This window comes from Thalassophryne amazonica, chromosome 8 (assembly GCF_902500255.1).
Source record: "Thalassophryne amazonica chromosome 8, fThaAma1.1, whole genome shotgun sequence".
Classification (NCBI taxonomy): Eukaryota; Metazoa; Chordata; class Actinopteri; order Batrachoidiformes; family Batrachoididae; genus Thalassophryne; species Thalassophryne amazonica.
This window is the reverse complement of record NC_047110.1, coordinates 104,214,944-104,237,740: the sequence shown is the minus strand read 5'-3', so window position 1 is coordinate 104,237,740 and position 22,797 is coordinate 104,214,944. Positions and strand designations below refer to the sequence as shown.

General features: G+C 38.6%; 1 protein-coding gene across 4 annotated transcripts in view; it reads left to right on the top strand.

Annotated features, from left to right (window-relative positions):
- The window catches only part of LOC117516221 (anoctamin-1-like), a 95,934-nt gene that overhangs the window by 51,655 nt on the left and 21,482 nt on the right, over nt 1-22,797 (top strand). For 3 of the 4 annotated variants that reach the window (XR_004562334.1, XM_034177140.1, XM_034177138.1), the window contains 9 exons: nt 5,505-5,587; nt 9,183-9,194; nt 12,548-12,622; nt 13,160-13,234; nt 18,461-18,662; nt 18,741-18,852; nt 19,355-19,412; nt 19,674-19,774; nt 21,641-21,783. Coding sequence is in view for 3 of the 4 variants with exons in the window: in XM_034177140.1 (XP_034033031.1) it covers nt 5,505-5,587; nt 9,183-9,194; nt 12,548-12,622; nt 13,160-13,234; nt 18,461-18,662; nt 18,741-18,852; nt 19,355-19,412; nt 19,674-19,774; nt 21,641-21,783 (861 nt within the window). In the remaining variant the exon portion in view is untranslated. The remainder of the gene's footprint in view (nt 1-5,504; nt 5,588-9,182; nt 9,195-12,547; nt 12,623-13,159; nt 13,235-18,460; nt 18,663-18,740; nt 18,853-19,354; nt 19,413-19,673; nt 19,775-21,640; nt 21,784-22,797) is intronic. The other variant, XM_034177139.1, reaches the window with a different exon arrangement.

Here is a 22,797-nt window from a genome sequence, read left to right as displayed (position 1 = left end):
GTATGGGTAATTTCAGATGGCCTTGCATGCTGAGATGTGGCCAAAGGTGACTTTGTTTTTATTTTTCACCATGTCGTCATTGTTTGCAGACACGCATGCACCACTGTGCCTTGTACATGGGTTGTTGGAGCACATGTGACAATATGTGTTCCCCAGCTTTGTGTTGCGCTGACGCAGTGGTCAGCTGCAATGTGGAGCATGCAGAGAGCTCCCGCCCTGCTATATTTTGGATGACATCCAACCCATGACATTATTACATGTCAACCATGATCCCCTGACACACACATAACCATAGTGGATGTAATTGCGTGTGATCATGTTAATACGGACATCATATATCACATCACCGACGAGCAACACAGCCCCGTCTGGAGCAGCAAAGCGCTCGCATGCTGCTCAATTTTTATTTTTATCTCTGTTGTGGCTAGGGCTGCAGCTATAGATTATTTTAATAATCGAGTATTCTATCAATTATTCTGGCGATTAATCAAGTAATCGGATAAAAAGTACTTTTGCATTTTTAAACAACATCAATATTCCAGGGCTCTCCCTAAGCAATGGCACAATGTCGCACCAGTGTTGACATTTTGCTGAAATGGTGATGGGATGTGGTTTCTGTTTTGTTTTTCCCCAACTTGTAAAATTTAACCATTTTTGAGGTGCTCTTTTTTTCTTTTTTCCATGCAGGTGGACTGGGTCCCTGCGTTAATGTTTTTTTAATCCCTCTTTCTCTGCAATTCAGCAGATGCATTTCAGCTGGAGGTTGAACATACAAGCCTCAGTTTATTATTATTATTATTATTATATTTAAGTTACAGTGCTTTTGAAGCGTGGTGTGTTGCCCAAAAAAGGAAAAGTTAAAAAGCAAAACACTCAATGCAAGTCTGAGCAAAACACAGAAAAAGAGTGGAGTTTTGCTGAGAGGATCTTTCAGAAACTGTCAGTGTGCCGGGGACGGAGCGCGACAGGGGCGTAGCACCAAATTCTGGGCCCTAGCCCCCCCACACACACAATGTTATGTTCTTGTTTATTAACGCAAACACCAAATTTCTAATGCGTAGTCAAACCAGGTCTAAATCATGTATACCTTAGATCAGACCTGGGAGTCAGAACCCTTTTTAAAGTTGGGGGAGTAATATTGAGTTGGGGGGTCTGGGGTTAACGGGAATGCACGAAATTGCACCATTTTTCTGCACCAACTCAATATAGCTAGCTTTCAAGCTCACCTCTCTTTTCAAAGAATTTGGTTAGCAGCTGCTTTCCTTCATTTAGTTTTCTTTCCCTGTTCTTTTTTTCACTTCCTTTTTGAAATCTGGACTTTGATTTTTTTTTAGGAAAGACGTATTTTATTTCAGCCTAAACACAAGGGCTAAAACTAACAATTATTTTAGTAATCAATTCATCGGTCAATTATTTTTTCGATTAATCGTTTTGGGGTTTTTTTTACTTGCGTGTGAGTTTTGCCATTATTTCTTTAAGTGAGTTATTATTAAAAGGCTTTTATCACGCAACATCAACATTTGAGCTTGTAACAAAGTTATGTTATATTCTCGTCAAAAACATACCTGGAGTAGTGTTTTGTTTTATTTTGCACATATACATCACCGACAAACCACAAAGAGATTTCTATCAGGTTTCACCCGATTATGAGCATTTTTAGATGCCTACAGAGCACTGACAACATATTACAGCAAGAGTCCACAAAACTATTTTAAAGGCCTAACTAAAGTGTAATATATGATCTTTAAAAACATATTTTCATGAAAAAAAGACACAAATGTGCAGTTAACTGCATTTTATTTTTTCTTGTGTAAAAACACAGCTTAGATGTGGTTTGACCGAAACAAACTGTCATTAAACTTAAATAAAACAGGGGTGAAGTGGAGGTTTAAGACTCACTAGGTGTTCACAGGAAACAGTTATTTATTTCTAGATTTATTTATTTATGCTCATTGTTAGTTGGATTTATCTTTTCTGTTGTGTTTAATCAGGTTCTTTTGTTTCTTTCTCTAAAATTGTATTGTAGCATTACTGGTTATTATTACTATTATTGTTGTTGCTATCATTACTAATATATAAATAAAAAAATAAATTAAAAAATATTACAATTTGTAATACATTTGACTCTTTAACAACAACAAATGCTGAGCCATGAATTATTATACAGAAAACAAATGTGCTGACAGCTGCAACAGCTTAATGCTAACTTTAACATTGAAAACGCCATAGACATGCTAATGCATTAGCATCGGTCTCGTTTTTAAGTTATAAAATACATCTATCAACTGTTTCAGAAGACCATAACAGGTCAGATTAACATAAAAAGGTAAATGTTACTCACAGACATATGCTTTTTGGGGTTTTAGTGTGGAAAAATTAAGATAAAGCGAAATAAAACAATGAATCAACAAAGCTTCAACACTGCTTCGAACGGATCAAGGTTCAAAGCAAAGCCACGCTGCAGAAATGGTTGATTTATATGGAAGAAAAAACACTTGCGGTAAAACAAAGTTATTTAACAACTAATTGATGACTAAATTAGTTGACAACTATTTTAATAATCGATTAGTTGTTTCAGCTCTACTAAACATCTCTTTCTGTCAGATCCCGTTTGGGATATGTGTATGTGTGTGTGTTTGTGTGGCAGAGTGCCATCTGTGCACCTGGACTAAACCATTGTACAACTGTGCAGGGGTGGGAAGGGCCCTCAGACATCTTTCAATATTATTGTTAGAGCAGAATCATGTTTTGCAACATTTATACATTCATTCAAATTATATTCTTTTACAACATGAATTGTATGGACATTAATAACATGCAACACAAAAAATATATTTAATGCCAGTTTTTTGTGGGCCCCCCATGCTCTGGGCCCTGCGTATATAGTGGCCTTTACCCCCCCAGTCCGATGCATCTGGAGAGCGACAGCAGCCAGCTGCCGGGCGAACAGACACTCCCCATGTAGAGCGAACAGTGTTTTTTTTAAAAACAGACAAACACATTGCTTCACTTTAAATGCACAGTGTATTTCAGATGACCAGCATTTTTCAGTTTTTTCAATTTCAATTTATTTTCATTTATATAGCGCCAAATCACAACAGAGTTGCCTCAAAGTGCTTCACACAGGTAAGGTCTAACCTTACCGACCCCCAGAGCAACAGTGGTAAGGAAAAACTCCCTCTGAGGAAGAAACCTCAAGCAGACCAGACTCAAAGGGGTGACCCTCTGCTTGGGCCATGCTACAAACATAAATTACAGAAACAATTCACAGAACAATTCACGGACAAATATCCAAGAAATGCTATTGGCGCACAGGACAGGAGGATCGCCAACACAAATACAACTCCCATCTCTGGATGGAGCTGCATCTTAAACAGAGAGAAAAAACAGAATCAGGCATCAGAAAGACAAAAAATACTGTATAATTTGCCAGCATTAAACAACAAGAAAAACAGAAGAAATACTAAGGTGATCGCCAGCCAGTAGCCCTAAACTTCACTAAAAGACCCTGAATTTAGGTAAAGCTGAGGCCGCGGCCCGCTCCAATTACTAATAAATGAATTAAAAGAGTAAAAAGCATAAAACAAAACTGTACCAGTATGCTAACCATATGAAAGGGAAAATAAGTGCGTCTTAAGTCTGGACTTGAAAATCTCCACAGAATCTGATTGTTTTAATGACGCAGGGAGATCATTCCACAGAACAGGGGCACGATAAGAGAAAGCTCTGTGACCCGCAGACTTCTTATTCACCTTAGGGACACAAAGTAGTCCTGCACCCTGAGAACGTAAAGCCCGGGCTGGTACGTAAGGTTTAATTAGGTCAGCTAGGTAGGGAGGTGCCAGTACATGAATAATTTAATAGGTTAGTAGCAGAACCTTAAAATCTGATCTCACTGGGACAGGAAGCCAGTGAAGAGATGCCAGAATGGGTTGCAAATGTGGTTGCACTTTCTGCTTTGTGTCAAAAGTCTGGCTGCAGCATTTTGAACTTTGATCAGCATGGACCCTCTTTCTCTTAAAAGGTTTTATTTTACTCTGTGTGTTGCGTTGGAAAGCGGTAGCTTTTGGATTAGCCTTTACACGGTTTATGGGCATGCTCTAGTCTTCTGTTTTTTTGTCTGGGGACGTTACAGCACCACACACAGGCCTGGCATATGTACTACAATGTTAAACGAAGCTTTGAGGCACAGAATTTGCTTTGAACATTTTTTGTAATGGAATTATTCGAGTTACTCGATTAATCCTTTCAGCCCTAGTTGTGGAGGTGTGGGCACACCATGAGAGGTTCATGCTATATATATCATGATGGGTGTTTGACAGCTGTCACATCCCGGTGAGCTGTGTTTGGTGGCAGCGTGCTGTGCCTGTCACATGCATCAACTCGCCATGGGCAGGCAGCAGGCTGTGCGCACCTGCACATCTCGTATTACGGCTATGATGATCATAATGTCTCATATATACTGTGTAACCCATGGGAGGGAATGACAAACTATGTGTTCATCATGTCACGTCCATCATGGATGTGACAGCCTATCCAAGTGTACACGCTGTGCTGAACAGAGATCGTACTGGACTCCAGCGGCTTTTCGAGCTTTCACTACCTCGGCCGCACCTCATCGATGTTGGATAGGGGTGGGGCGGACACAACACACTTGCATGTCATTCATGGTGCTCGGGGGCAGACACGGTACACTGACTGCCCTTTGAGCTTTCACCACCTCGACCGCACTTCGACAGTGGTGTACTGTGCACTACATTTGTGGTGGTCACGCGATTGGGCCAGCATTTCCTAAGTGCCCAGCGACTACTGTTAGAAGTTCATGGGTGGCACCTCAACTCTGGCCGAGTGTGGATTCAATGACCATTCAGATGCCATTCGACCGCTGGTGTGAAGGCTGGCTTGATTGCAACATTCAGCCAGGGTTCGATGTGGCCAATCATTTCACGCAGCCCCTCGACCATGGTCCGAATGGTCCAACCTGCATACGACACACCGTACGAAGGTTGCGACCACAGTCAAATAGCAGTATGACCTCATCTTGACCGCCATTCGATTGGTTTTCCAGCATAAGTGTGAGGCGAATGTGGAGTGCATGTGCTGTGGCCGAATGATTGTGCCGACTGCTGTACGAGGCGTTCAGGTACGGCTCGGATTTTTCACAAGTGCCATTCGAATCCTCCTTCGTGCGCCATTCGGCCTCATTCGTGTTATGTGTGAAAGGGCCTTATGTCTCATGCCTAAACACAAAACAGAAGCCTATGACATAATGACAATAGAGCTGAACTGCATTTTGATTTGCCACAAGTTTTACTCTTCCTGACACAACTCATTTCATGGAGAATGTGCATCGGTGGTCTTGAACCAGGACCCTTCTGTTTTGGAAGTGCACTGACCACTTGATCACCGTGTTGTGTTATTTTAGAGTTGTACTTCGTTTTGGTCAGTGTTTCCAGTGAGCAGTGGATGTGTTTCTGTCTAACTGTCTTCTGTCTGCTGGATAGCGGCCATGTTCATGGAGCACTGGAAGAGGAGACAGATGAGGCTGAACTATGAATGGGATCTAACAGGTTTTGAAGACGAGGAGGTACGTGTCCTCTGACAAGAAGAACGCATGACACCAACATCAGTTTTACTGACAGGACTTTTTCTGATTTCTCCTGTTCAGAGCATTGAAAACAAAAATGATAAAATGTGAAAATACAGCTAACAAGAGCAAAATCATCAGGAAAGTCAATAAATAAAATGACTCAGCTGTTCCGACCAGGTAGATATGAACAAGGTTGGGTAGAATACATGTGGATTACATGTATGTATGTACATACATTTGGATTACTTGTAATCTGATTACTTTTGGATTACATTTCACAGTAATCCTACCCAACCTTGGATATGAATATAATAGAGCGTCATGGGGCATTGAGTGGTCTGTCAGTAAATGTCCTCCAGCCAGATCTTTTTTGTGTTGTTAGTACTTTTGCTGCATTGCAGCTATTAGTAGGGCATGTGTTGGATGAATTTTCAGCAGACATATCAGATGAAATTGTTACAAATGCTGTAGGCTATATTTCTGTGTTTGAAAGTTTTTTCTCTGTTTCTTTTAGTTGTTATTTACAGATGGCCTAGTTCAAAAATAATGAAGCCTAACTGCTGATTTGCACTGCATTTGTCATGAACAAGCCATTATTTTATTTAGCACCATCCAGATTTATCTGTGAGTTGCCTATAGTCTCTTTGACATGTACTAAACATTTCATGGAAAAATTCCGCACGGTTCCAGAGATATGCACGAAATTTACCCCAAAAATAGCACTTTTTTCCCATCAATTTTGTGTGACATTGTTATTTAGCATTTAAAGTTGATGTTACAGAAATAACCTTGTATTTTGTCAGTTTGTTTGTTTGTGCTTCATACTAACACACAGTAATACATTTTTGTAAAGGTAGAAATGTCATTTCCTAGAGAAAAACATCATGTTTCTAAAGCAAGATAAACCTGTCACAAGCGTAACGCTGAGAATAAGTCCTTGATTTATTTGTGTCAAAACCTTAGCTATATCTCTTACACTGCTTCAATAGAATAATTATATTACTTGTTAGAGCCCGACCGATATGGATTTTTTGAGGCCGATGCCGATAACGATATTTGGATGGAAAAAAATGCCAATAATCGATAAATCGGCTGATTTGCAGATAGCCGATAAATCAGCCAATATTCTTTTTTTTAAATGAATAAAATGTTCTTTTTTGGACCCTTAACAAAAAAGGTATGAGCTAAAAGTTGAAGCTTTGTCCTCATATTGATTAATTTTATAACAAGAATTTTCAAGTTCAAAAAATGCAATCAAGAATTAAACCTTTGTGAAATTAGCAAATACATATCCTTAAAAAGAGTTGTGAAATACATCTGATCTTGTACTATCTGATCTTGTACCTCTTGTTGCTGCAATTTAGATATAGGTTCAGGATAAGGATATAGATTCTTGTAAACTTACTTGTATGCTTTTGTCAGCCGATCAGTGCAGTGTGAAGGCGAACTATGGGGGCCAGTGATGAACACATTTAAGCAGGGGTGTAAGCAGCTCTCAGCTGAATGGAGTCAGAGCTCCATCTACTGGACAAACGGTGCAAGGACATTTTACATTTCTGACACAAACATTATTTCAGTAATTGTTCTGTTTATGAGAAATTATCGGCATTCTATCGGCAAAATTTTGGCCGATAGTGAGTACTTTGAAAAGGGCTTATATCGGCCAATATATCAGTCGGGCTCTATTACTTGTTCAATAATACCAGGAACTAATGGACAGAATTTCTTTGTTTCAGGCCTCTCCAGACTAAATAAGATACCTCCAACTGTTGTCACAAGCGTTACGCTCTAGCACATTATAGTATATATGCACTGATAATTTCTAGCAATGACTGAACCGAGACCAATAGAAATATTGAAACTCTGCTATATAACCACACCTAAAATGATAGCATTTCACAAAAAAGACCACTTTTAAATTTTGATGCTTCATTATTTTTGAACTAGGCCAGATCCCCTGAACAGCCATGGTGAGAATTATTTATTTTTATTTGTTTTTAGAGGTGGGAATTTATTTTTAAAACTTATTTTACATTGCATCTCAATTGGTTTTACATTACCTTGCAATATTGGTGACATCCCTTCTCAATTATCCACTAGGAATACCTGATGCTACAGCATAAAACTATTTTAAATTTGGTGTTAAATATGCAGACTTAGTATTAAAGCTGAATGAAAAGCACAAATATGCAATTAGAGAACAGAAAAGAAGCAAGTCCTATATAGGGCCATTGGTGCCGGTGCTTATCTCCAGATTCTGTAGCGTCAACCGGATGAGAGTCTACGACTCCCCCTGGACGGGATGCCAGCCAGTCAAGACCAGTCTCCATGTATTGAGACAATGTAGATTACGTGCCTTGTCCAAGGACACAGGCTGGTAGCATGAGCTGGATTCAAACCCAGGTCTACATATTGGCAGGCCCACTCCTTATCCATTCAGCTACCTGATCTACAATAATAATAATAATAATAATAATAAATTAAAAGATTTCTTAGTATAAGAGAGCTGTCTCAGATAAAACGTTACAGTAGTCTGGTAGATGCTGTCGAATTTAGACGTCACTTGCTCCACTCTAGAAAACCTGCAAGTCTGTTGAATTATTATTATTAAGAATTGTAATTATTCAAATCACACTTATTCTTAATAATAATAACAATAATAATAAGATGATGCTTGCTTAACTGTGCATGAATTAGATACGAGAGGGGTTACCCTGAGGAAAAGGAGGTGTCTTCGGAAACAGAATTGTGGCCAAATGACATATGACTCTAAATATACTTCTGAGCACATCCATTCAATAGTGTTGGGAATTAAGAGTGGCTAGTTCAGAAGGAATGTAGTCACCAATGCATCGGGATGCAAAATGTATTGCATGGTTTTCCTTAAAATGCTATCAAAATAAATTCCACCTCTAAAAAAAGAATCCTCACCAATGACTATGTCCCCTCAAGGGTTCCCTCGTTGGCTCTACACACACACACACACACACACACACACACACACACACACACACGTATTACATGTGTAAGCATTTTTGGATTTTGGCCCTTTTTTGCTCATCATAGACGAGCCATCTCAAGCCAGTTTTAGGTTTTTAAAAAATGTCACTATACCATGAAACTATAACTGGTGAGAGCGACCTCAAAGTCACTCTATCGTGTGTGCAGAGTCCAGGATTATGTAAAACAGAGCAGATGTGTGTGGTTGGTTGGATAGGTCACAGTAAGCAGCAACATGCAAATGAATTAGTTTCTTCATAATGACAAAACAATTTGAAGTTTTCCACAAATTTTTGCTAAATATTGTACATTCAGTGTACACACTGTTGCGTATGATGAAGTATCAAAAGAATTTTTTTTCAACAGTTGTGCCTCAGTCCTGCATTAAAACCAAACGAGTACCCCTTGTGGCCAGTACTGAACTACAACAGTACTGTAATACAACACAACTGACACACACATATATATACAGGAAATTTACATAGAAAAGTCATGTCATAATTGAGCTAAGATCATCCTGCTTTTATTAAAATAATATTCCTCCCACCCCCATTTGCATTCTCCCTCTCTCTTTCTGATATTCTCTCTACAGGAAGCACTCAAGGTTTGGATAAATGCCTCTTACTTAAGTAACTCTCAGCCTCTGTTTGATCTTTGAAGCCTTTGTGATTCTGCTCCCACTGTCCACTTTTGTAATATAAACATATCAGATATCGCTGTCATGCATAAAATCTTTGTTCTGTCCTATTAAAGGGGTCATACTGTCATTTTTTAAATCTACCTTTTACAGAAAAACGTGGCTGGCGTTCGATGTTAAATGTCCTCAAAATCCCAAATATGTCTGAGGGTGGAAACTCCCTGTTATCACATATTACAACAAAAATCTGCCCTATACTCATAAACCAGCCCTCATGAGATACAAAAAATAGGGCTGATAAATCATACACTTTTCCTATCAATTTCACTGCCCTGGAAACTGTGTCAATGGCTGAGTGAAACCAACAAGGAGAAGAGAGGGTTCCTTGTTCTTTCTACAGTGGAACTTGACAAATGTTGTTGACAATAATTATATGGTTCATGTTCTTTATTTTTGTTGTAATATGTGGCTGATACAGATACATCAGGGCATGACAGGAGTGATACATAAACAGACATGTGATAAGGTATACTTATACGTTTACTGGTATAAATTTAGACCTGAAGTGTTGTTATAGGCTTCCTTAAAGTTGTATGGCCCTTCAAATTTCACAAAACTGACAAAATTTAGTTTCTACTGAAATCCAAGCATTATTTTTGTAAAATAACGGTAGGTTTATTTTTGTAAAATGTTGCAAAATTACAGCTCATTTTAATGAAGAGAACATATTTCTTTGGATGGAATTCCATAGCGAATATTGTCTTGTCCTTCTAATGCCATCTTGTTGATGAACTACAGGAAGAAGCACGCGTGTGCATGTGTGAGGATTTGAGATTACCTGTGATCTGATCCACTTACTTTAAGTTTGTTCCCGGGGTATGCACGCTAACATCCGTAAGACGTCTTGTAAATCACTGTGTTTTTAGATTTAGAAGTGTTTATTGCTTGCTCACATTACAAAATATCCAAGAAACATTTTAGATTTATAGAAAAATAAGCAGTTTTGGAGCACTTTCTGCCATCTTGGTTTATTTTGTTCAAGTGATCAGCCAGCTGAGATCACGTTTCCTTTCTTTACTCTGATCGGAGGTCACCATGTCCTTCCCAGCATCCTCACACAGATCAGGGGAAGCCCCCGCGTGACCTACGACGTCATTACCAAATGCATGTCACGGTGTGTGATTGCTTGAATTTTGACCCATCAGGGTTCGAAATTCTAAATTGTTTCCAGATAGTGTGAATTTTGATCATATTGGCAATATAATATTATGAATTCCTTATGCTAAGGAATAAAATTATAGTGATGCCAAAGAAAATTCTTTTTATGACTTAAATCTTAAAACACCCAAAGGCCACACAGCTTTAAGGTTATAAACTTGCTGAACTGCATACAATATGACCTCTTTCAGCACATTTTGCAGTCACCTGTTTGTTGCAATGTTTTTCACTACAGCAAATGTTTCACTTCCACATTTCATAAAGTCTTGAGATGTGCACAATATCACAGTATTTCTTCACGCTCTCCTGACACTCAGCTGCGCCACTTTCTACCTGAAGTGTTTCATTTTCTTGGACGGAATGTTCCTTTTACTTCATTTATAATGGATGAGTGGTCTGTATCCATCCAGGACACAGGAACAGGAACACTCTCACATAAACACCTAAAAGGCATAGTCCAAAGAAAAACCTCACAGTGGCGATGAACAAAAAGGAAGAAAGTTACGATTTTGTTTCCAGTGGGGCCGGTACGGCTAAACATACACATCACTTAATATTTCAAACTGTTTGAAAAGGCAGGAGGATCTCAAATGTTCCTTTGCACTTCCATGCAGAGTCGCTACAATAAAACCAAAACATCTAAATTTGAAAGCTGAGAGTAGCTTTTGTCTGGACTGGAATTTTAAAATTATTATTGTTATTATCATTATTATCATTATTATTATTTTAGAGCATGTTTAATAGCAAAACTTATAATACTTTCATGTGTTTCCTCAATTTTTTAATGGAGTAAAGCCATATACTCTTAAACTGGGAAGCTCAAAAAAAAAAAAAAAAACACACAAGTGTTGCATCTAACAATTTCATAATCAATTAATCAATTATTTTCTTGATTAATCAATTGATCCATAAAATGTGCAAAAATCTGTGAAAAATGGTGAGCAGTGTTATCCAGAACCTAAAATTATACTTTCAAATGTTTTTTTGTCCACAGCTCAAAGATATTCAGTTTACTGCCAGACAGAAGAAAAGCAGCTCGTAAAATAAAGCAGAAAATATGAACATTTAAGAAACGGAGATCACAGAATTTGGAATTTAAGAAAATATAAATGATTACTGGCTTGTCAAAATATTTGTTGATTAATTTAATTGATTATACATTGCTGCTCTGGCACACATTGTGTTAAAACTGTATGTTACGGCGCATCCAGAAGGTATTCACTGCGCTGCACTTTCTCCATTTTTTTTAATGTTACATCCTTATTCTAAAATGGCTGAAATTATTTTTGCCCCCCTCCAAATTCTACACACAATACCCCATAATGACAATGTGAAAAAAAGTTTTCATTTTTGCAAATTTATTAAAAATAAAATAAAATAAAATAATAATAATAATAATAATAATAATAATAATAATAAAAAAAGAAATCATGAGTACATAAGTATTCACAGCCTTTGCCATGAGGCTCAAAGTTGAGCTCAAGTGTATCCTGTTTCCACTGATCATCCTTGACATGTTTCCACAGCTTAATTGGTGTCCAGGTGGGGTAAATTCAGTTGCTTGGATGTGATTTGGAAAGGCACACATTTTTCTATAAATATAAGGTCCCACAGTTGACACTGCGTGTCAGAGCACAAACCAAGCGTGAAGTCAAAGGAATTGTTAGGTTTTTATTTTTAATAAATTTGTAAATATTTCAAAAACTTTTTTCATGTTATCATTATGGGGACAGAATTTTGAGGGGGAAAAAATGTATTTACTCCATTTTGGAATAAGGCTGTAACATAAAATGTGGAAAAAGTGAAGCGCTGTGAATACTTTCTGGATGTGCGATAACTTTCAAACCAGTTTTATTCATATCATGTGCAATCACAAAAAAACTACTGACTCATTTTACATAGAGGGCAGGTTTAGTACTCTGTAATGTATAAGTTACAGAAATCCAGTATTCCTCCAAAAAGGGAACACAAGATGTTAGCGGCAAGAAAAATGTACCTTTTAACAGGGAGAAACCTCAAGCAGAACTCGGCTCCATGGGGGGGATGCAGTGAAGTCATTTGATGTTTTATGCTTATTTATTTTTCTTTTATGGCAATCACAGGACCACCCCAGAGCTGAATATGAATTTAGGGTCATGCAGAAATCTCTGACGAAAGACCAAAAACCACAACACAAGGTAACTATTCTGCTAAATGTTTATACTGTTTACATTTTTTCACTTTATATTTTATAAACTGTTTCATAAATTATATTGGTATTATTTGTTTTATAGTATTTTTATAGTATTTTAGTAGTTTTTTGGGGGGGAGGGGGATAAACAATACAAGCAAAAGACAATTCAGGAAACAATTCAACAAGTGCAATTAACATGGGCTTGCAGTATCTGAAGGTTTTCTTTATTTTTTCTATACAGGAAATGAAATAGAAATATTAGTGAACACAGTCACACATTTGTAGTTAATAGTTGCTGGACTCTGTAAATTGTATTGTCTATTTACATTAATACATTCAATGAAGCTGTGTTTATTTAGTTCCTGAGGATGCATTTATGACCTCCGTTTAATGTTGTAAATATCTAACATCCATAACAGAGCTTAGTGTTCCTGCTACTACTATGAAAAACTGCTGATTGCATGAATTTGCATTTGGACTGCATGTGTGTAAATATGGGTTAAGACAAGTGACTTAATGTTGGTGTATTTTTTTCCTTAAGTTCAACAAGGAAAAGCTCACATGTCGAGATCGTTTCCCTGCCTACATGACAAACATCGTTATGATGCTGTTAATGGTAAGAATTTCTTTTCCTGTGTAAAACCTGATTTACGTACTGTTGTAAATTGACCATTTCCAACAAAAAGATAATTTTCAAACATCTTGATACACAAAGACTGAGTATATCTAGAATTTCATCTCAAGACTGATTCTTAAGCAGCTCTCCCACTGCCAATTTTGACATCCAATTATTTACTATAGTAGCTAAAAACAATTGGATATCCAATCGGGGCATGCTACTGTGACTAATCTGTGGCAATCCTGGCATCGCAGACCATTGCAACCCATTGTAAGGGTTTTAAAATGTTTTGTTTTTTTTAAATTGTGACTTTGTGACCCATCGTGTTCCTCAAAAGTACAACCCCAATTCCAACGAAGTTGGGACGTTATGTGAAATGTAAATAAAAACAAAATACAATGATTTGCAAATCCTCTTCAACCTATATTCAACTGAATACACCACAAAGACAAGATATTTAATGTTCAAACGGATAGACTTTTTTGTTTTTGTTTAAATATTTGCTCATTTTGAAATGGATGCCTGCAACACGTTTCAAAAAATTGGGACGGGGCAACAAAAGACTGGGAAAGTTGATGAATGCTCAAAGAACACCTAACTGGAAACAGGTGAGTGTCTGGAAACACCTAACTGGAAACAGGTGAGTATAAAAGGAGCATCCCCAAAAGGCTCAGCTGTTCACAAGCAAAGATGGCGCGAGGATCACCACTTTGTAAACAACTGCATGAGAAAATAGTCCAACAGTTTAAGAACAATGTTTGTCAACATTCAATTGCAAGGAATTTAGGGATTCCATCATCTAGAGTCCATAATATAATCAGAAGATTCAGAGAATCTGGAGAACTTTCTACACATAAGCGGCAAGGCCGAAAACTAACACTGAATGCCCGTGACCTTCGATCCCTCAGACAGCACTGCATTAAAAACCGACATCATTGTGTAAAGGATCTTACCGCGTGGGCTCAGGAAACCATTGTCCGTTAACACATTTCGTCACTACATCTACAAGTGCAAGTTAAAACTCTACCATGCAAAACGAAAGTCATACATCAACAACATCCATAAACGCCGCCACCTTCTCTGGGCCTGAGCTCATTTGAAATGGACAGACGCAAAGTGGAGAAATGTGCTGTGGTCTGATGAGTCCACGTTTCAAATTGTTTTTGGAAATCATGGACATCGTGTTCTTCAGACAAAAGAGGAAAAAGACCATCCAGATTGTTACCAGCGCAAAGTTCAAAACCAGCATCTGTGATGGTATGGGGGTGTGTTAGTGGCCATGGCATGGGCAACTTACACATCTGTGATGGCACCATCAATGCTGAAAGGTACATCCAGGTTTTGGAGCAACATATGCTGCCATCCAAGCAACATCTTTTTTCAGTGGCATCCCTGCTTATTTCAGCAAGACAATGCCAAGCCACCAGTGTAACTTAGTCACGCGTTACTCAAATCTAACCACTTTTTTTAGTAATGAGTAATCTAACGCGTTAATCTTTCCAAATCAGTAATCAGATTAAAGTTACTTCTCCAAGTCACTGTGTGTTACTATTATTTTTGCACTGTGGGTCGACAGCAGTATTAAACTTGGTCCGTGGGCAGGGGGTCGAGGTTCGACCGAATTGCCCACTTTAAGCGAGCTGTGAGCTTTTCATCCGCGGTTTTTTACAGTAGCTCGACTCGTCCTCACCTCTTAAAGCGTGGTGACAACAGCACACCTGCAATGAGCTTTACAAAGACATTTTTTATGCTTTTTTCTCCTTTATTTAGAATTCTGAGCTGAGCCGCTCCATATCTGCTTGTTAAAAACAGCTGATCCTCCGCGACGCGCCAACAACTAACACTATTTTCCACTCAAATGCACCTAAAGTCTTTTTCTGAGGACCACATGATGTGAAAATGCAATAAAACTTTCTTACGTGTAAATCTGGTCATGTTTTCTGCATAAATATCCATTCTTTGTGCTCAAACACCAAAGCAGGGGCGAACCCAGATAGAATGCGGGCGTGGGCAAGGATGTGTGCCCCCACCACCACCCATAGATTAAAGGTCCAGTTTTAAGGCCTTTTTTTTTTTTACTACAACTACTAATACTACTTATAATAATAATAATTTTGACAAGTAAAATGTTTAGAGAGAATTTAAATGTTAGAAAAATGTTAGAAAGAATTTAAGTTACATTTATAAACAATGTAGGTTAGAAATTACAAGTTTTACTGTTACAGTGCTGACAACAGTTAAATATGAGGTCAAGAAAAAGTTCTTTATTTTACTTTTTATAAAACAAGTATTTATTTTCATTGAAGTCAAGAAAGGGTGACTATGAAGTGAGTTTTGGCAAAACTGTTGTGTGGGCCGCTGAAGAGGAGGTACTGCTGGCCCACCACCACAAGATGGCGCCCTGCTTGAAGTGCGGGCTTCAAGCACGAGAGGGCGTCGGAGCAACCAGGAGTGACAGCTGTCACTCATCATCCGTACCAGCTGTCACTCATCCACTACTCATCACCACCACCATAAAGGCCGGACTGCAACTCCACCTCCCCGCCGAGAAATCAGCTACCATTCAGGTCATTTCTCTGTTGACTCAAACCGTTGAGTGATAATCTGAACTTCTTTTGCAGCCGTTATCCTGTGGTGTTCTGCCTTATCTGTGGGATTGGCGTTTGGTGTGACAGCGACGGCTTCGCCTCACACCCCAAACCAGATAAGTGGTTTAAACAGGAGCTGCACGAGTGTGTGATTGGAGGTGGAGGTTCTCCCTCCTTTACTGAACACTGACTGTGGGATTACTGAGTGTGCGAACTCACACTCATCAGGACTGTCTCTGTTTTCTGCCAGCAGTACCGGGTCTGACTGCTGAAGACAGCGGCCATCTGGGGCGCAGGGCTTGGCGGCTCCGGTGTTCTTCAGCTCCGTTGGTGGTGGAAGCTGTGTGGGGATCCAGCTCTTCTCTCGCCAGGCGTCTTCTATCGTCAAGCCTGCCCACACGTCACCTGGTGTATGATTGACAGTCCACCATATTGTTATTGTCTGTACGTCGTTGTGCGATTCACAACATTAAATTGTTACTTTTGGCTTATCCATTGTCCGTTCATTAACGCCCCCTGTTGTGGGTCCTTGTCACGTCACTTTCACAACAAAAACAAGTATCATTGTCATGTTGAGGTGGCAGAGGGTTGTTGTCGGCAGCTTGGGAAAGTAACTAAAAAAGTAACTAGTAATCTAGCTTAGTTACTTTTACAACTGAGTAATCAGTAAAGTAACTAAGTTACTTTTTCAAGGAGTAATCAGTAATCAGTAATTGGATTACTTTTTCAAAGTAACTGTGGCAACACTGCAAGCCACATTCTGCACGTTACAACAGCGTGGCTTCGTAGTAAAAGAGTGTGGGTACTAGACTGGCCTGCCTGCAGTCCAGACCTGCCACCCATTGAAAATGTGTGGCGCATTATGAAGTGCAAAATATGACAATGGAGATTTAGTAGTGTCCTCAGTTCCAAAACACACACTTGAGTGTTAGAAGGAAAGGTGATGTAACACAGTGGTAAACATACCACACTGTCCCAGCTTTTTTGAAACATGTTGCAGGCATCCATTTCAAAATGAGCAAATATCTGCACAAAAACAATAAAGTTTATCAGTTTGAACATTAAATATCTTGTCTTTGTGGTGTATTCAATTGAATATAGGTTTAACAGGATTTGTAAATCATTGTATTCTGTTTTTATTTATATTTTACACAACGTCCCAGCTTCACTGGAATTGGGGTTATAAACAATAAGATTAATTCCTGCAGATAAGGGGGTGATATGCAACTGTTACTTTAACTTTTTAAGATGGCTATTGTTTTGTTTTGTTTTTTTTATTCCTGCATCTTGAAATAAATCATTTCTGTTTCACTTTGATGTCAAGTTAAAATTACAGGCCAAAATTAAAATTTAATGCAGATTTATTTATTTTTTGGGGCACAGCAATTTCATTGACCGAACCGGGCAGCAACTGTGTGCAGTAGCTGAGCATCAGGGGAGCAGGGGGAAAATAGCATATCTCGGCAGGGCACATGGTGGCACCTTGCCAGGGCACACAGCTCATTGCTTTGACAAAAGAACTTCTAAAGTTTGGGTACAGGCTGTATGGAGTATTTGTTGCATACCGGCATCAGACCGCACTGACTATGCGTCTATTTGATTTGTCGAGATGATGACGTTATAGATTACGTTGTTCATTAGTGCCTCTTGCAATAAATGATGCCCACTTGAATATGGATTGGACAGCTCAGTTATTTTGATGATGCCAGGCTCTAATCTAAGGAATTAAAATACAATGCAGATTGTGTTATTTGTGCAGTGAGCGCAGCGGTCAGTGACAGTGTGTTCACTGACTTCAAGTGTCCACATAATAAGAACACATTTTCAGATTTTAACAGAAACATTTTAGCTTTGCAAAGTGTAGTTATACCACAGAGATTAGTGCATATGCACACTGTGAGCACATGGTGGTGCATTCACAACTGCTTGGAATCGGCAGTGGTTTGTTCCACTCGGATGACACAGGACTGCCAACAGTTGTTGGCAACCGGTGCCTATTATCTCATATTTGGACTCCAGATGTCAATCAGGGCCAAAATTGGCAGTGGGAGACCAACCTAAGAGGATTAACATCTCTGGCTAGGCAACTTTTATTAATAACTGTAATTTATTGCAAAACTAAAATTTCAATATTCTGAAAATTACCAAAGGACAGGCCAATGTCTATAAAGATTTAAACATAAAAACCTGTCAGCACTGTAATACACTGGCAGCCTGTCTTGAGTGTACTTTGCCTCCCACCCAGTGATCGCTGGGATAGGCTGTGACCCTTAACTGTGTAAGCAGGTTTAGAAATGGACGGATGGATAATTCCTCTTTATTGTGTCACTAAACAATTCATTTTTCAACTTATTCATACCCACTTACTCCAATTAAGGGTCTGGGGCTGGAGCCTATCTCAGCAGTCACAGGGTGTGAGGCGGGGTACACCCTGGACAGGATGCCAGTCTATTGCATGTAGTTTTATTTAACTTAATTTAAATAGTAAATATACTGAAATATTTGTTTTGTCAAAACTCTTAACATGTACTGTATGTCCCTCAGAATGTACTTAAAATTCTCTATTTCCATTCGATTTAAACATGGTGCATAAGTTTAACCCACCACCACATACTGTTGACTCTTTCATTGTCAGATTGGTGTCACTTTCGCTATTGTGTTTGGTGTGATCCTCTACCGGATCTCCACCAAAGCGGCTCTTCATATGAGTGCCAATCCAATGTCACGGAGCCATGTACAACTGACAGTCAAAACCACAGCAGCCATCATCAATCTGGTGGTAATACTCATACTGGATGAGGTATATGGAGCTGTGGCACGGTGGCTCACCGTATTAGGTAAGTTATCCTCTTGTGTACCTTAGGTCAGTAACTGACTGACTTGGACTTTGGTTAATAAATACATTTTTATTTTAGAGGTCCCAAAAACAGACAAGAGTTTTGAGGAACGACTCATCTTCAAGACCTTTATTCTCAAGTTTGTCAATGCTTTTACACCCATTATCTACATTGCATTCTTCAGAGGAAGGTTAGTAATCTATAAACCACACTCAAGAGTGTCCTCACCACAAAGATGATGGCAATACTGGTTTTTGTTTAATGTGATGAAATCATTTCCTGCAACCCACTGTAAGTGGCCATGTAAGGACTGACTGGAATCATTGTTATTTTATTGAAACAGTGAGTATCAAAGGCAGAAAAAGTATGACATGTAGTAACACTCAAAGCATCGGGGTGTTGCTTTTGATGGGGGATACAGTGGTTGTGTACAAATGTTGTCGGATACCACAAAATGCAACTATGTGGTATCAACTGTTGACATTTTAGTAGGATACATCAGTACCTGTATTAGGTAACACAAAGGTGGAAGATATCTTCAGATTTTGTCTAAAAGTCCCAAAGGCACTCTGACGGTGTCATTACTTGCTGCCTCCAAGCCATATTCGTAACTTAATAAATGCTGAAAATAAATACTTTAACGGGCACAGTTAATTTCTGATCTGTAACCTTTGATTTCTTTTCCCCATAAGACTAGTAGGCAGACCAGGGAGCTACTTGTATGTGTTTGAATCATACAGAATGGAGGAGGTAAGACAGATAAAATAGACACATTACAAATAAGAATTTAATTCAACCTTAACACATTGGAAATGCAACAAATTATATTACTGGACACACTGGACATTTATTTTACTCACTGTTGAAATGAAAATAATACAATTAAACCAAATCGCATAGCTTTCTTTTATAATATACTGTTGTAACACAACTGCACATGGAAGATACTGTATTTTTTGTACTGCATGTATGTTTCGAGAGCCTTTTTGCTGTATCAAAATGTTCTTGCAGTGTACTCATGGAGGCTGTCTGATGGAGCTCTGTATTCAACTGAGCATCACTATGTTGGGAAAACAGCTTATTCAGAACAACCTTTTTGAAATTGGAGTTCCGTAAGTAAGCCCCTTGTTTAATGCTTTATGACCAAATGTATGAAAACAACATGAAAATGCTACTAACTACTTAAATCATTAAGACTTTTTTCAGTCCGCCAAGGATGTAATAAAATCATCAGTGTTTATTTGTCTGTCTGCCTGTTAGCAAGATTACATCAAAACTACTACACAGAATTTGACAAAATTTTCACCACAGATAGATATTAGGCCATGGAAGACTCCATTAAATTTTGGAGGTGACCCGTATCCAGATTCTGGATCAAGAGTTCACTTTATATAGGCTTTGAAGGATTACGTCTAAACTAATTCATGGATTCTTACCAAATTTGCACCACAGATAGATAATGGGGCATGGAAGACTCCACTGAATTTTGGAGGTGATCCGGATCTGGATTCATGAACGTCAGAAATCTCTGATTGCTCTTGTTTTGTTTTTGTTTTTTTTAAGTATTTTTGTTTAAGTAAATCACTTAATTTTTTGCACTCACCTTGTCCTGGTTACTACAGGTAGATAGTACAGATGTGATTACTTCCCAAGAATCAGTACTGTGTATTAACAAAGCTGACAAAAGTTGAAAAATATAGATTCATTATGTAAAATCAGGTAATGTTACAAACACAGAGGTTAAAGTGATATAGCTTAAATTAACCTTAGAGAATCATCATGAAAATGTGACTCATGTTGTGTGGGGCATTAAAAAAGGGTGAAACTGGGCTGCTATTCCACAAAGTGGGTTTACATGCAGTAATGTGGAGCTAAAGCAATGCTGAGGTTTGATCTGTTCCCAAAGTAATGAACAGATTTCATGTCCAACGACACGTTTATCTCAAAGAATTAAATAAATAATACAAGTGGTTTGACTCATTCAGATGAAAAGCAAACACTAGAAAGGTAAGTGGAAACACTTTACCATCAGTGTCAGTTATCTCTCTGCAGGGAAAACTCTTCATATACCTCTTTGCTTTGTTCCACTCTACTGGTATCATTGTTTCTCAGCAAAGTACCACAGCTTGCAAGGTAAGATACTCCTAAATTGAGATGAGAATCTGCAAAAAAAACAAAACCTAACTTAAATTCAAACCTGAGATGCAAATAATGGGCAATTAATTTATTTTATTTAACCAGGTTAGTCCCTTTGAGACGGAGACCTCTTTTGCAAGGGAGACCTGGACAATTAGAAAGTTTCCAGTTCACCTAACATGCATGTCTTCAAATGTGGGAGGAAACTGGAGCACCTGGAGGGAACCCATGCAAACACGGGGAGAACATGCAAATTCCACACAGAAAGACCACGGAGGGGAAGCGAACCCATGACCTTCTTGCTGTGAGGCAACAGTGCTAACCACTAATCCACAATGCTGCCCATAATCTCCAACTCTCTACCACATCTTGAGATTCTGTCTATGAACCTGTAATCTGAATAATTTGCTGCATCATTAGGATGAACAAGGAAGTCTCAGCCTAGTTAGGGATGGGAATGGTGGACCAGTTTCAGTTGAGAACCGGTTCCAAACTTTTCAGTCCACTGAAGTTGTATGCCTCAGATGTAATTAATTCCTCTTATCAATGTTGCCATGCTTTTCTGATAGTTTGATGCTGCAAAAACTCATGACGTCATATCTGACATCAGCAGTGCCAAACTCTGCAATTACATCCCTAAAAGTCCAGTATACAAATGAATACAGATGTAGCGAATGAAACAACTGAGGTGATGGGTGTAGATGACCAGCAACTTGTGCTTGCATTTTTCAGGTGGTGAACACTTATTGTAAAAAGGCTATATATGAAACATTCTATAAAATGGGACAGATGTATCTTGAGTGTGCATGTCACATTCATGTTTCTGTATACGTGTTCCTCAGCAAGTTGAAGAAACTGATTCGCTACATCCGTTCAAAGCGGGGGGCTTTTCAAGAAGAAGAAAGACAAAAGAAGCTGCAGCGATATGAAACTGACAACTTCCTGGAGCCATTTGCTGGATTAACGCCTGAATATATGGAAATGAGTCAGTATCCCATCACACACATTTATTTTTGTCAACAGTCAACACTCCATTGATTATATATTCATTATTTAGTCTACAAATTATACAACCCCAATTCCAATGAAGTTGGGACATTGTGTGAAATGTAAATAAAAACAGAATACAATGATTTGCAAATCCTCTTCAACCTATATTCAACTGAATACACCACAATGACAAGATATTTAATGTTCAAAGTGATAGACTTTTTTGTTTTTGTGCAAATATTTGCTCATTTTGAAATGGATGCCTGCAACACGTTTCAAAAAAGCTGGGACAGTGGCAACAATGCTCAAAGGACACCTGTTTGGAACATTCCACAGGTGAACAGGTTAACTAGAAACAGGTGAGTGTCATGACTGGGTACAAAAGCAGCATCCCCAAAAGGCTCAGCCGTTCGCAAGCAAAGATGGGGTGAGGATCACCACTTTGTGAACAACTGCATGAAAAATAGTCCAACAGTTTAAGAACAATGTTTCTCAATGGGATTCCATCATCTACAGTCCATAATATAATCATAAGATTCAGAGAATCTGGAGAACTTTCTACACATAAGCGGCAAGGTCGAAAACCAACACTGAATGCCCGTGACCTTCGATCCCTCAGGTGGCACTGCATTAAAAACTGACATCATTGTGTAAAGCAGTGTTTCCCAACCTTTTTTGGCCTGAGTACCCCTGACCCTTCTTGTCACACCACGAGTACCCCCTCACACATATGCGTTGATGATTCTCCAAAAGTAGAGCACAACACAGTGGTTATTACATGAAAATCATTTTATTTAATCTCCTTAACTTTAACATAAAATTCTCAGGCTTTCTCTCTGTTGGGGAAGTGTAATACACGGACCCACAACAGGGGGCGTAAATGAACGGTCAATAGATAAACCAATAAATACAATTTATTGCGGCAAATGTGCACAACAGGTCGAATACTGCTTTTAGACAGTCAATCACAAAATACAACTGGTGACGTGTGGGCAGACCCGAGGGTAGA